This window comes from Gadus morhua, chromosome 17 (assembly GCF_902167405.1).
Source record: "Gadus morhua chromosome 17, gadMor3.0, whole genome shotgun sequence".
Taxonomy (NCBI): Eukaryota; Metazoa; Chordata; class Actinopteri; order Gadiformes; family Gadidae; genus Gadus; species Gadus morhua.
The window spans coordinates 7,262,098-7,276,302 of record NC_044064.1 but is presented as its reverse complement, the minus strand read 5'-3'; the positions used below and the strand labels follow the sequence as shown (position 1 = coordinate 7,276,302).

At 46.0% G+C, this 14,205-nt stretch overlaps 1 protein-coding gene and 1 long non-coding RNA gene across 2 annotated transcripts; both read right to left on the bottom strand.

The window, feature by feature from the left end:
* Positions 1-520: 520 nt before the first annotated feature.
* LOC115529865 (uncharacterized) lies at positions 521-1,152 on the bottom strand. The gene is made up of 2 exons (XR_003973662.1): positions 802-1,152; positions 521-699 (listed from the first exon to the last, which is right to left on the bottom strand). It is a non-coding gene; the product is annotated as an uncharacterized LOC115529865 (long non-coding RNA).
* An 895-nt stretch (positions 1,153-2,047) lies between these two features.
* On the bottom strand, positions 2,048-13,878 carry LOC115529859 (glycogen phosphorylase, muscle form). The gene is made up of 20 exons (XM_030338983.1): positions 13,477-13,878; positions 11,398-11,499; positions 10,731-10,809; positions 10,317-10,420; positions 9,750-9,881; positions 9,162-9,273; positions 8,698-8,780; positions 8,236-8,379; positions 7,809-7,901; positions 7,443-7,589; positions 6,836-6,999; positions 6,500-6,614; positions 6,026-6,127; positions 5,781-5,928; positions 5,609-5,667; positions 4,851-4,992; positions 4,028-4,235; positions 3,424-3,558; positions 3,249-3,315; positions 2,048-3,080 (listed from the first exon to the last, which is right to left on the bottom strand). Exons 1-20 carry the CDS (start codon positions 13,717-13,719, stop codon positions 2,928-2,930), a joined length of 2,532 nt encoding a protein of 843 aa, XP_030194843.1. The 5' UTR covers positions 13,720-13,878; the 3' UTR covers positions 2,048-2,927.
* Between the last annotated feature and the right edge of the window lie 327 nt (positions 13,879-14,205).

The window sequence follows — 14,205 nt, the reverse complement described above, 5'->3', positions numbered from 1 at the left end:
TTAGAATGCTCCATTCACTTGAATTGCAGTGATATTTTCAAACCTATGCTTGGATTTGGAGCAATTTTTCATTACTTACCCAGACCCTACAACTTAATAGATGTGGGTCTGGATTTCCAGGCTAATCTTCCGTATCACTCCGCAAATAGTCCGGTAACATACCCAGCGTATTCGGTTGCTAAGCGATGTCGTCTAATTCTCTGCTGATCAACACTACGAATTGTAACAAATAAAATGTAAAAAGACACCGTGTGAAGTTATTTTTTCGTTTTGCCAAGTAGCCGTGTAATAGGCGGGATAATTTATAGAATGCAGGTCATTATCGGGAAAATAAGCCCCGACAGTGCGAACGGAAAACCGACGTGAAATGGAGGTGTCTTGCTTCGCCCTGAAGGGGCCTATTTTCCCGATAATGACCGGCGTTATATACATTATCCCTTTGATAATATTCCTAATCCTATGACCTTAGAAACTACTCAAATCAATTTAACGAAAAGGAAAGAGAGAATGGAAATCGTGGCCAATGGTAAAGTATCAATTTTATTGTAGAACATCAACACTAGGTCAAATCATCTCGTTTTAAAACGTGGTCTGCCGCTTCCTTCACTCGCCCTTTCGGTAGTCCTTAATGTGGACCAGGATCCATCCGGACGGTCCAAGGATGGCCAAACACATAACGGTCATCACCCCGATGGTCTCCTTACACACAACACAGGTTCATTTAATACTGACGTACAAATGTAGAGATTTAACAGCTCCGATATTAGTAGGCCCAAGGCCCCACGTGGACAGTGTACTCACGACGACTCCGATGTGGTCTTTGGCTGGTTTGCTGATAATGTAGTTGGCTCGTTGCGGTGTCGCCACATTTGCTTTGGAAATAAGTCGAGGTCGACGACTCAACAATAGCCGCAGAAAACCAGACATGTTTGCCAGTAAAAGTTTTTTCACGATTTAAAAAGCACTACCAGGTTCAGGAACCCAAAGCAGTTCATTCGATTGTGGCGGCTAAATGACTCACACACCAGCACTAAATAGGCCCTCCTGCGTCACATCCGCTAATTGGAAACAACGTGGGAAGAGCCCGTCTACGAATTCGGTTGTGTCTCAAGACATTCTCTGATGGGAATCAATCCAAGAGAAAAAAGGAGAAAGAGAAAAAACTAAGGAAAAAAAATGTTATTTAACGACAGGAAATGGAACAATTACGATCATTGCAACGCCTCTACTTTGAGGAGCGAGGTTGACTTCGAAATTCATTGAACATTAAAGGTTGGGTATGGAATTACCTTTTTTGGCCATTTTTTCAAAATTACTTGAAATCCTTATCATAACCCACTTACAGCCACTGAGTGAGTTAGAAGTACTGACATGAAAATTAAACAAGTCAATCATCTGTGGAACGTGCAGGGCTCGACAAACTCCAGCCAATGATTTCCAGACCCACCGAGTGGCATTGGACAGTAAGTACGTCAATCAAATGGTCGTACTGCACTCCCCCTCCCCCCGCGCGTGACCCCTTCGTGCACGTACTCAAAGCTCGTGACCCAGAGCAAGCTTCGGTTTGTTATCCTGCGGTAGCAACTGGAGCTAGCTAACTAGCTAATGGCTCGCTCTCGCACATCTGTGTTTGCTCGTGCATGATGGCGCGTCCATGTACTTGGAATGGGTGGAGTCAAGAGTCGGCGTTAAAGGAGAGGGGGTAGGACCATTAACTTCTAATTCATTATTGCTGTTGCGGTGACTGCAACTGGATGCCTGGACACCTATAGTTAACCGGCCAGCACTCCATCACCGATTTAAATGTTTTTCCTGTAAATATATTTGTATGTATGTCAACTATGGCACCCATTGCACTCCTGACCATCCCTTGAAGGAGGGATCCGCCACTCTGCGTTCCTCAAGATTTCTTCCTTGCTGATTAAGGGAGATTTTTCATGCCCTTTTGGGGGCTAGGGCTAGGGGGGTGTCATACATATTTGGCCTGTTAAGCCCTTTGAGACCGTACCGGTGACTAATACGAATACAATTGACTCATACGAAGAAGCAGAACAATATTCTCTTTATTATTACGTTACCACAAACAAGCTGCTACACAACATTAGGTTAATGCGATTCCGTGAGTTATTTTGGGCCTGGGGGAAACACACAACTAACGGAAAGGTACATTTAGTAAACCTGACAAGGGGTGGAGCAGGTAAAGACAGAAGGCATTTGTCCCTCCCCCTCTTAACGGTAGGACAGTGAGGTCATCATGCATGCATGAGTCCAGAGGAACTCGTCGTTTACAGTGGCAGTGCTATCCCAGACAGCAGTGGACCCACAGACGGGCATACAGTCAGCAGGAAACACAATGACTACTGGAAGAAAAAAGAATGCATGGACCTATGTCAACAAAAGAGTTGGACCTAGTCTTTGCCAAGTTAAATAAATCATGCAAAAATACGGGTGCATGGCTGACAGGCACGTCATAAAATCACAGTGGTTTGTGCATTGTGCATAGGCAAATACATATTCATCTTTTGCATACTTGCATGGCTATTCGACTTACATTTAGTTTGTTTTGGGTACGATATTCAAAGTGTGTTTTTTGTGAAACAACGTTGGCTTATAGTATATATGTTTTAAAACAATACAGTGACAAAACACTACCGGTAGCCATGGCTGGTGCTAAAAGGAGACGATCCCAGGTTAATACAAGGCAGGTCGGTCGAGGTACAGTTAGGAAGGCCTTCTCATCCCACAAGGGTTGAGTCTCACCGTCTACACAAACACAAACTATTGTTTTTCGGCACCACATCAAACAACGACGGGAAGGGAATGTGGTGGACCCCCACGTTGCGTCCGGAGACCCCCCCCCCCCCAGGTCAGGGAGGTTTTCAGGGGTCGACTCGAAGGAGGGCGGGGCCCTGCTCAGCGGGGGGTCATCAGTCGCGCGGGTCATCGGGGGCCGGGATCTTCTCCAGGCTGGGCTCCATGCCCCAGATCTCCCGGGCGTACTGGGCGATGGTGCGGTCGCTGGAGAACTTACCACTGCTGCCGATGTTACGGATCACCATCTTGGTCCACTCTTTAGGATCCTAGTCGGGCGGACACACGGACACACACGGGTAAGCTTCTCAGATACTGCTCGTAAAATGCCATGGTGTGAAGCCAATTTAATATACACCATCGCTGATTATAACATAACAAAACAGGTATCACATATTTGGCATGGGTTGTAACCATTTGACACACACGCTACTGACCTTGTAAAGTGCACTAACTTTGTCCTGGCATTTGATGTATTCCTCGTAGTCCGCAAACACTTTGAATCTGACACACACACACACACACACTTTGTTAGGCTCATCACAACAAATGAAACACCACGTGTAAGACTCCCTCTTGCTGCAGTGCTGTGTGCGGCCGGACGCCTCCCACCTGTCGTGGTTCATCAGCATGTTGACGATGTCCTTGAAGAGGTCGGGCTGGCCGGGGCTGAAGAAGCCCCCTGAGATCTGGTCCATGGCCTGCTTCAGCTCCGGGATGCGGTCGTAGTACGACTTGGCGTCGTAGCTGAGGAAGCAAATGTAGTGTTGTTTAAAACATTTTTTTTTCCGATTCAGTTCCAAGTCAACACGACGCAGAGGTCTACACTTGGTCTCAAAGACACCAAATCTAATCAGGGTGAAGAAGCAGCATTGAGGATTCCCTACTTGCAAACTGTTATTCTGGTTCTTTGCTTTAATAAACTACTCTTTTAGAACCAGATATTTGGAAGTATTGTAGGGATCCGTTATTAAATCTTGATTGAAATTATAACCCTTTCGGGTTATATAAACATCACAGCTACTGTGCCCCGCTATCAACAACATAATTCACAGTCCGGCATTTTAAATCCTAGTCACATCATTGACATCAATGATGTCCAAGGGCCTCAATCCAACCCAATGACTTTAAGCATGACTTCATCATGAGCGCTATGGCCATGGTTTCAGAGGCAGCAGTCCGCGGGCGTTCCTACTGCACCATCCCCACACCGTACCCCGTCTGGTCCATGGCCTTCACGTCGTCCACCCTCATGCCGAAGATGAAGAGGTTCTCCTCGCCCGCCTCCTCCGCCATCTCCACGTTGGCCCCGTCCATGGTGCCGATGGTCAGCGCGCCGTTCAGCATGAACTTCATGTTCCCCGTCCCGGACGCCTCCGTCCCGGCCGTGGAGATCTGCTCCGACAGGTCCGACGCCGGGATGACTGACGGAAGGGGAGAAGGAGGAAGTATGTAAGAGCGCTGGATTCATTCAGGATTGGTCTATAATTCCCCCTTTTATACCACAAAATAAGACAATCATTCATTTTCTTGTCGTTTCCTTGCTTGTGGAGTGTTGAAGCCATACTGCGTGTTTTCTATGTTTGTTTATGATACTCTGGTTATGACCTGATCTAGAGGTGTGGTGAAGCCCTTTGATTTGGCTCAGGTGAATGCTGAGGGTAGAGTGGTAGCGCAAACTATTTGCCGTTTGCCCTTCCAATTTTTTGTGCTGCATATACAAACCCTTTTCGAAGCCCTTTTTCGTATTGATTTCTTTACTTTTTACGTGAAATAAATGGTTAAAGACAACGAGGCACGTTGTCTTTAACTGACCACTCTTAGATGGAGTTTACAACAACAAGTAGCTACCTAGTGTACATAAGAGTCCCAAAGCCTCATACTTGATTTGGGAGCGCTAAGTGATCAGAAAGGAGCCTGGCTCATGGGGACATGAAGCTCTAGTCGTTTGGAGCAGGACATTAAATCACAACTCGCCCGCTAAAGAGGTTTCCAAGTTTTTCCAACGCGGGGACGAGTCCACATTGGACGTTCCTTACTCTTTTCGGCCAGCGTGACCTTGTAGTTCTCCAGGAAGATGACCTTCAGGCGGTCTCCCACCACCGCGTCGTGGTTGACGATGTCCCCGATGGCCGTGATCAGCTTGATGATCATCTTAGCGGTATGGTAACCTGGAGCAGCCTAAAGACCAAGGGAAACAAATCCATTTAAAAAGCCCCCCCCCCAATACTAAATACTGCACCAGTATCAGATTTCAACAATTTTCCTCTCTGTTAAAAAGTAGAGCGATCTAGCATCTACACACCAACACACCCACCCGCACTCTCCGGTCCTCCTCTTCCATTCAATTCACTGTGCCTCCCGCCCGCCTGGTTACCACGGGGTCCAGAGCCTTCAGCAGATCTGCCCCCCACCTCTGGAACACCCTCCCACCTGACATCCGTAATTCCGACACTTTCCACTTTTAAGTCTCGTTTCAAAACGCATCTTTTTAAACGGACATATTCCATCTAACCCATTTCACCCCACTTATGTAAATTGTTCAATGTATCTTGTTCTTGTTATTGTTCTTGTTATATTGTTGTTCTTGTGGTTTTTATGATTGTTGATTTTGTTTTTAAACTGCCCTGTAAGGTGACCTTGGGTGCTTTGAAAGGCGCCCTCAAATAAAATGAATTATTATTATAATCTAGATAATTAATCAAGGGACTACTGGGCCCTTAGTGGAGGTCCGACAAGGCCATTTGGAACCATGATAAGGTGTTGTGGAGGGTAATAGTGATGTCATCCTTCTCACCTTTCCTCCAATCATGATTGTTCTTGGGGTCCATGCCTTGTTCGGTTGCTTCTTAATGCCTTCAAAGAACAAAGAGGTATAATAAAGCATTTTATTATAAACTAATCCCCAGTGAAGTGTACCACAGAGGGTAACACAGGCCATGTAATTGTATGTGACTCCTGTCCCTTACGGTTGTAGAAGGTGATGATGTGCAGGCAGTTGAGCAGCTGTCTCTTGTACTCATGGATCCTCTTGACCTGCACGTCGAACATAGACTCGGGGTTGATCTTCACCTTATAGTGCTCCTCCAGATAGGCCGAGAACTTCATCTTGTTCTCCTGTAAAGGCGCACGTTTGGGTGGAACAGACTCGGGTTATTTATCTGTAGATCAGGGGACAAAACACTTGGTTAAGTCGTTGTGCCGTTGTACCCACTTGTTTGACTTTGGCGACATCACGGATGAGGGAATCGTCGTCCACGAACTCCAGAAGATTCTTCAGTTGGTCGAGGTCTCGGATGTAATCGTCACCAATTCGCTAAACACGACACACGTTGATTAAAAAAGGAGCCCGTTGGCTTATTAATAGTCAATCATGTGTTAACAAGGTGATGCAGGTAAGGTTTAAGAGCGATAGCCATCCGTCAGTAACAAGTGACGGAAATGCTCTGTGAGAACGAGTTGACTGTGTCCGCCTCTGGATGAGAGTATTACGATTTTAGTTCACGATCGCCCAGTTTCTGACCAATCAGGGCATCTCTTCTCCGATTGGTCTTGCCTGTCGATCACAGGTGTATGAAATGCACCACCTGACAGTGGTAGAGGAACAAAATCTCGCCCGCTTCCACTCATTCTCTCCACAACTCTCAAAATCGTACCCACAGCACCATGGAGGCTGAGGAGAGCGTACCTCTGCGATGACCTCCGCCAGTCCAGGGTTGCTCATGACGAGCCACCTCCTGGGCGTGATCCCGTTGGTCTTGTTCTGGAACTTCTCAGGGTCCATTTCATAGAAATCCTTGAACCTGGCACAGTTACAGAAAACCTTCTAAAATAATGCAAAAATCAATCCTTCCCAAACCACAAACGGTATTGTCAACATCGTTGAGACCGTATATTTTCATTTGTGGTTTTAATTTTTTGTAAATATTAATCGTAACTGTCCACTTCTTCCATCATTTTATTTTAGATTGCTTATTTTTTTTTTTTTCTTTACTTTAATCCAACCCAAACCAGCGGTCCTTACACGGTGTCCTTGATGATCTCCGAGTGGATGCGGGCCACCCCGTTGACGGCGTGGGAGCCCACGATGCACAGGTGGGCCATGTTGATCTTTTTGTGGTCACCCTCCTCGATCAGGGACATGCGCCGCAGACGGCCCTCGTCGCCGGGGAACTGCTGGGCCACGCGCTGGAGGGAGGGAGGGAGGGAGGGAGGGAGGGGGGGGGGGGGCACAACCGAAAACATTGAACACCGATGTACCCCATGAGATTTGAGGTAGGGCTGTGCGATTAATTAATTTTTTTTTTTAATCGTTGAAACTTTTTTTATTTATTTTTTAAGCAGCTTGATACATATTTGTTTGAACATTTGGTGTATTTTTTTTTTAAGGAAAAATGTCGAAGTTCTCAGTTACAAAGTGTTTTTTTTGGAGAGACATGCTGAATAAGGCATCATGTCTTCAACTCAAAACCAATCGTGTGAATAATCTGGATTTCAACATTGATCAAAATAATAGTGATTATGATTTTTTTTCCCCATAATCAAGCAGCCCTAATTTGAGGTCCGATTTGAAAACCTTGAGATACATCTCATGGGTCATTTTGTGACAAAGAGACGAAAGCCCTCCATACCTCCAGGTGGCGCCTGTTGATCTCGTAGACGATGTCCAGGTGGCGCGGCAGGAGGTTCTGGAACAGGTCGATGGGCCAGCGCTCCAGAGCCTCGGGCAGCACCGTGTGGTTGGTGTAGGCACACGTACGCACCACAATGTCCCAGGCCTGGACACAGCAGGGGTCAGAAGGTCACCTTCCTGTCCGTTTCACTACTCTCATGCCCTCACCGTATTTAGAGGGTTTTCTGAAAGGTTTATTCAGCGATAGTCAAAGTCATCAGTTTAGGCCTCAATATAATAACAGTAAAAAAGGCTGCATTCCAAAAAGGACGAATTCCAAAGAGTATGATGAACTGTCAGAAACCCTCGCACACTTTTTTCCTACCTTCTCCCAAGGAAGCTCCTCCAGGTCCATCAGGATGCGCATGAGCTCAGGGATGGCCAGGGCCGGGTGGGTGTCGTTCAGCTGGATGGCCACCTGCCGACCAAAGCACATCATTCAGACCATAGCGTTAATAAACCGGCACCGTCATTCCATCCCATTCTTGTTCATATCAAGCCTTAATACCAAGGACATTGTTATTCCGATAGAACATAATTCTATGAAACCAGTATTTCAATGACGCCGAGATTTCGATGACAACCATAATTCTAAGACCCCTGTACTTGTATGACAACTGCAATTCTAACGTCATTACACTGACATAATATTACTATTCAAATGACAGAAAAGTGAATCAGAGTACAAATAGAAGTTAGTAAAACAATAGGCGGGCTCATGAGGGGCTCGGGGGGGTTCCAGCGCGCCCTACCTTGTCGGGCAACGTGCTCAGGTCCATGCGCACAAACTCGGTGGAGCCGAACTTGGAGGATTTGAAGCGCCGGATGATGTCCTGCAGGGTGGCGGCCACCACAAAGTACTCCTGCTTCAGACGCAGCTCCTTGCCCTCAAAGAACTTGAAAGGGCAGAGGAAACGCAGGCGAGGTGTTCAGGATCATAAACCCCACCAGGCTTTGAACTGCTCAGAGGAACTCAATCACACTGTGATGGGAGACGTCGATTTATGTTCGAACGTGATCAAGACTTATTGACTAAATGACTAACCAACCCTAGCAGAGATTGGACCACATTGATTTCAATATCTGGGTTGATTGATTGATTCACTGATTGTAAAAAGGCGGATTTTCATTCTTTAAAAGAGTAAGTTAGAAAGATGTTCTGGCCTTCCGGGAGATGGAGGATGTCCTGTAGGCATGTGGAACGGTTCACTCACGTTGTCGTTGGGATACAGGACCCGGGAGATGTTCTCCGCCAGGTTTCTATCAAGAACAGCTTGGATGTAACCGCCCACATTGACTGTGGAGGAAGAACAGTTTCACATTTATTTCAAAGTCGATAAATATGATGCATAATTCCTTTGCATTTTGTCTTCCTTTCTTCCGTGTAATCTTCACCATCATTTGTACCGCTGATCTTTTACCTCAAGCGTTAGGTTAGGGTGACTACAATTGAAGCAATACGAATCGCAGGCTGATGCCACCTCCCCATCGATAACCAATACTGTCCAATCAGTGGCGGTTCTACGCCCCGGGCAAGACTACCTTCAAGATTTTTTTTCTCGTGGCGCCCCCCATGTGACTTGGCGCCCCCCACAAATATGCCGCCCTGGGCGGCTGCCTGGTTCGCCCGTACCTAAAACCGCCACCGAGTCCAATAGTAAGTAGAGTAAGGACTCACAGTCCTTAAGGTTGAAGTCACAGGGGGCCTTGGCCGACCACAGCCTCATGGTGTTGACCACGTTGTTCCTGTAACCGGGGACCGGGGTGTCATAGGGAAGAGCCAAGACCACCTGAGAGAGACACACACACACACACACACACACACACACACAGTAAGTATCTGATGTACTGGATGGCAGCCAAAAAAACTTTCATGAACAGGCAAATAAAAAGTTAGTAAATATAAAGTTTGGTCGCAACATGTTGCAATTCTCTGGTCGTCTCGCCCTTTCCGTTGAGTTGTGGTCGGGTGAGGTTACGCCTAACTTGATCTAACACTTTAGATCAATATTCGGCACTTTGATACTATGATAGGGTTTTGTTTTGAGTCACGTGTCTGCACAACCCCTGTAGTAAAGCCTGTACACGACTTGGCAACAATCTGATTGTAGATGCAGATTCACTTCTTTCAAAATTGCAACACATTTTCCAACAGAAAACCCAAAAATAAAAAACGTGTTGCAATTGATGCCAGTACCCAACATTGGTCCGTTTGTGTTGTAGTCAGAGAGTCCAAACGTTTCTCTGCCCCTCCCAAAGCGCTCACCTGGGTGTCCACCCACTTGACCCCCCCCGGGGTGTGCTCCACCCGGCCGTAGTAGTGCACCGGGCGCATGTACTCTGGGCGGGCCTTCTCCCAGGGGTTGCCATAGCGCAGCCAATCATCTGCTTCCTCCACCTTTATCAAATAAAATTATAAATAAAAAAACATATCAACCAATCCCACTTTTCATTGTTGTTATCCGTGCCCACTATCACTTGACTTATCATTGGGCTTGTTGCACAAGACCAATATTTGGATTGTACAACTGGTTTGGCCTTCTGATTGCATAACGATGCTAAAACTCATCTGTTTTCACAATGGGCCCATACCCGCCTCAGCCTGTTAACTGGGGCGGTTTATGAGAGATCTCCACTTGACTGGGCATCCACAATAGATTTTTAGGTTTGCACAACATCCATGGGCAGCACCAGAGAGAATGGGGGCTGACTCAGCATTCGTGGTGTGCCAGTTCACATTGCTTTGGATGATGCCACGAATCAGCCTTTGCAATCACAATTGTTGCAGGCCGACTTTAGACTTGAGAGCCACTGCAACACACGGCCACCATACCTGCCAGCCGTCAACAATCTTCTGGTTGAAGATACCGAACTCATAGCGGATGCCATAACCGTAAGCAGCCAAGCCCAGGGAGGCCATGGAGTCCAGGAAGCATGCTAAAGGTCAGAGGTCAGGGGTGAGAGACGGGGTCAAGGAAGGAAAACAAAATGGAGACTGTTCAGTCCAGGTCAGGTATCCATGCCATGAACATTGTTCATGCCATGAACAGACTAGATGGCTACTCTTATACATGCAACCATAATTCTAAAACTAAATAATATTACACAGAGACAATATTACGCGTGAATACGTGTGTTGGTAACAAGTCGAACGAGTTCTGATGTACGAGTGAATCCTTGCGAACCCACAGCTGATCCTGTGGAAGTATTGCATCCAGTCGTGACAGACAGACAGACAGACACTCACCTGCCAGACGGCCGAGGCCCCCGTTTCCTAGCCCCGCGTCCTCCTCTATGTCCTGCAGCTCCTCCATGTCCAGGCCCAGCTAGGGGGACAACAACAGGGGGAGTCAATCCCACAGCGTGACCTGGAACCTGGGACCATGGTCGTCCTCATAATCTGGGTCATTACTTGGGGGGTTGTGGTTAGTAGGGGGCTGGGGGGGGGGGGGGACAGATATTGGTTTGTGGTATATTGAAGTCAGTGTTTTCCAAACATGCAACCATAAATGTCAAGTATAGTAGATCACTTTATGAAACAAGGCTCTTACTGTAATTAAAAAATATCTTCAAGATAATTCAATAATTTGCCAAACTTTTTTTTATTATTTTGTATTTTTTTAATAACGTTTGAAATGTTATGACATTGGGAAAAAAGAGGAACGCTCAATAATCAAAATGACTAAAGCTTCTTTTTTTTTTTTAATGTTACTAGTTGCTTCAAACCAGTAGTAGCTAGTTGTCTTATTCAATGTCAACGGCCGTGTTGACGGTGGGCTTCGAGACCCCTTCTTTTCAAAGAGGAATTAGAGAAGCAGCCCCATAATTAGTGACTAATTATGGGACTGACATCTGTCTGTGTCCTGGGACCCCCCCCCCCCCCTGTATGAAAAGGGGTCCCTTAACCCAGGTACCTGATAGGTGGCCTCGTCACAGGCGTTCTCCAGGGCCAGGTTGACCATGGTGTTCTGCAGGGTGCGGCCCATGTAGAACTCCAGAGACAGGTAGTACACGCGCTGCCGGGACACAACACACACACACACACACACACACACACACACACACACACACACACACACACACACACACACACACACACACACACACACACACACACACACACACACACACACACACACAGCGTTAGAACTTAACCCTGACCCCCGACATTGGCGCACAGATGGGATCATTTGGCAAGCAGAAAGAAAATCAGGGTTACGTAAACAATATTTGGCCGGTCGATTGTTTCCACTTCCACACTTTCCAAGTGCGTCATTGTAACTTTAACTTATTATTTGATTTGTTCAATGTCTATTGCTGCCGATTCGGGCTGCACATGGTGTATGAAAGGCTGCTTTGCCATTCAAATAAAGTTTATTAAACGCTCACAGGAGCCGAGAAAGGACACGTGCACACATACAACACAAACTCTCTTTTAAACACTTTGAATCCACCAAACTTTCAATGCAAAACAGTTTCATAATTGCCATCATGTTTCTATTCCTATGAATTAATCTAGCAATTTATGAATGGCTATATTAATTGAACTATAGACAACCCCCTACAGCATGATTAAGGGTATGCTTAGAATGGAAGAGGGCCCGAAATGAACTCCCAACAACCCAGCCCCAGTAACCTTCAATCCAACTGCGGTCTATTTCTGAATATCTTCCTGGGTCGGGGGGAACAATACAGCAACAGGCATGGAGACAGAGAAGCAGCGGAGTCGCCCCCTGGTGGTGAAGAGAAATAGTGGAGCCTTCCGCTCTTACTGAAGGTTACACAATGGCCAAGAAGATAACTATGACAGAGACAGAGTACACGTCAAAGTTATAACTCAGAGGTTGTCCTCTGGACCAAATCGTACGTTTGAGGTTCAGGATGAGTTATCATAGAAAAATAGGATGTAGAACTACATCCAAACAAACTGTCATTTGTTGACAGAAAATAAAAAAAAAGTGTTAAAGAAGTTAAGTTACTAAAACCCTAAAATGTGTCAAACGGATTTGCAGGACACAAAACATGAGAAGGCAACCAACTGTAGTCTCTGACTGGAAGGAGTATGCATTATGTTTCCATGGGCCTAACGTGTGTGTGGGAACCAGGAGGGAAGGGCCAACAGAGGTTATGGACATTTTGCTTTATATATATATATATATATATATATATATATATATATATATATATATTGCTTATTGCTTAAACAATCAGCCGGGGATTTATGTGCAGGAGGAGTGGAGGACTGATAACCACATCCAGTTAAAACTTGTCTTGAAATGGGGGAAAGAGGAAGGCTAGAAGATGATGTGCCACAAACTGAACGATAAAAGCCTCTTGCTGTAGCCCAAGATTGATGGACAACCTGTGAGAATAAATAAAGTATAAATGTGGGCCCAATGGCTTCTTCATTGCTTATTTTCTGATTTCAGGGTAATCCGTAAAAGCGCTTGGATGCATGCAGGGAGAATCCATTACGTAATATATAATTAAACAACGAGTTGATTCTGGCGACTGTGCTCAGACAATGTAATAAACCAACCCTCCATTTCTCCCTCCCCCTTTGCCAGCAGTCATAGGGTCACAAAGACATATGTCTTTTTCATTAGTTGGGACTGTTCGCCTTTCATCAAGGCAAGGCTATACTTGGTCATTTTCAGGGGGATGAATACATTTCTTTTTTTATATCTAAAAAAAAAAAAATAATACAGACGCAGATGCACAAACAGTACATTATGTAACCATCAGTGACAGAAGAGGACACCGTTCTGATGACGCCAGGAAACGGCCTATACCAAAATGGAAAATAACAGTGGTGCAGATAATAACAATAGGTATAGGCCCCTGCGTCGTGACATCAAACCACTAGACATTAATAGCCAAATGCGCAACAATTATTCACTGCCAGCCTCCCATCAGAGGTGCACGGCGTACGTGCGGACTGACAGGAGCGCCTGCAGGGTCTGCAGGCTGCGGCAATGGCCCCTAATACTTACTTTGGGGTCTTTTTCATAGTAGTGCTGCTGCGTCCGGATCCATCGTCCGACCAAATGGTCACGAACAGTGTTTGCCAAAGCGAAATAGTAGTCCCTTTTGGTGGCGACGTTGCGGTCCTTTACAAGAGTATAGTGGAGGTGGCGGTTGAAATTGGACTTAATATCCGTCACGTTTTCTACCCCGGCCAGTCCACGAACGGAGATTTGTTTCCTCTTCTCCTGGTCTGTCAGCGGTTTAGCCATATTGGGTTCTTATAATTTACCTCAAATTTAGAAAGACAGCAGATTAAAGACGGCAATTTAAAAGGATGGCAACTGTGGAAGTTAACAGGCAAGTCACACTTTGCCTTCCTTATTCGTCTTCCTCCTGTGAACAGGCGGCCGACCTATGGCATGCGTGGAGTTGTATTTATATGAAGGGGGGCGGTGCCCCTGATGGAGCGGTCCAATGAGGAGCCGGTTCCACATGGACCAGTGACGCTCTCTCCTGCATGTGCTGGGCGCTTCTCATACAGCGGAATATTCTCCACCGGTTTTTAAACCTTTTCCGTGTTACACCTCTTGTCGTTGCTCAATTATTATCGCTGTGATTGTCCAAAGCCCAAAAAAGTCACGAATGAGAAATTATTCAATAGAGATCGGGCAGTTTGCCGATAAAGTAATAACTGGCTTGGCCACTTCCCAGTGCGCCCATTCCAAGTATATCCTCAGAAGAAAGTAGAACAGTAA

Coding starts and splice junctions, on each gene's coding strand:
- LOC115529859 (XM_030338983.1), bottom strand. CDS start 13,719: ATGGCTAAACCGCTGACAGACCAGGAGAAGAGGAAACAAATCTCCGTT. Junction 9,274..9,749: donor TCAAGTGGGTGGACACCCAG/GTGAGCGCTTTG, acceptor TGTCTCTCTCAG/GTGGTCTTGGCTCTTCCCTA. Junction 3,316..3,423: donor ATGCTGATGAACCACGACAG/GTGGGAGGCGTC, acceptor TGTGTGTGTCAG/ATTCAAAGTGTTTGCGGACT.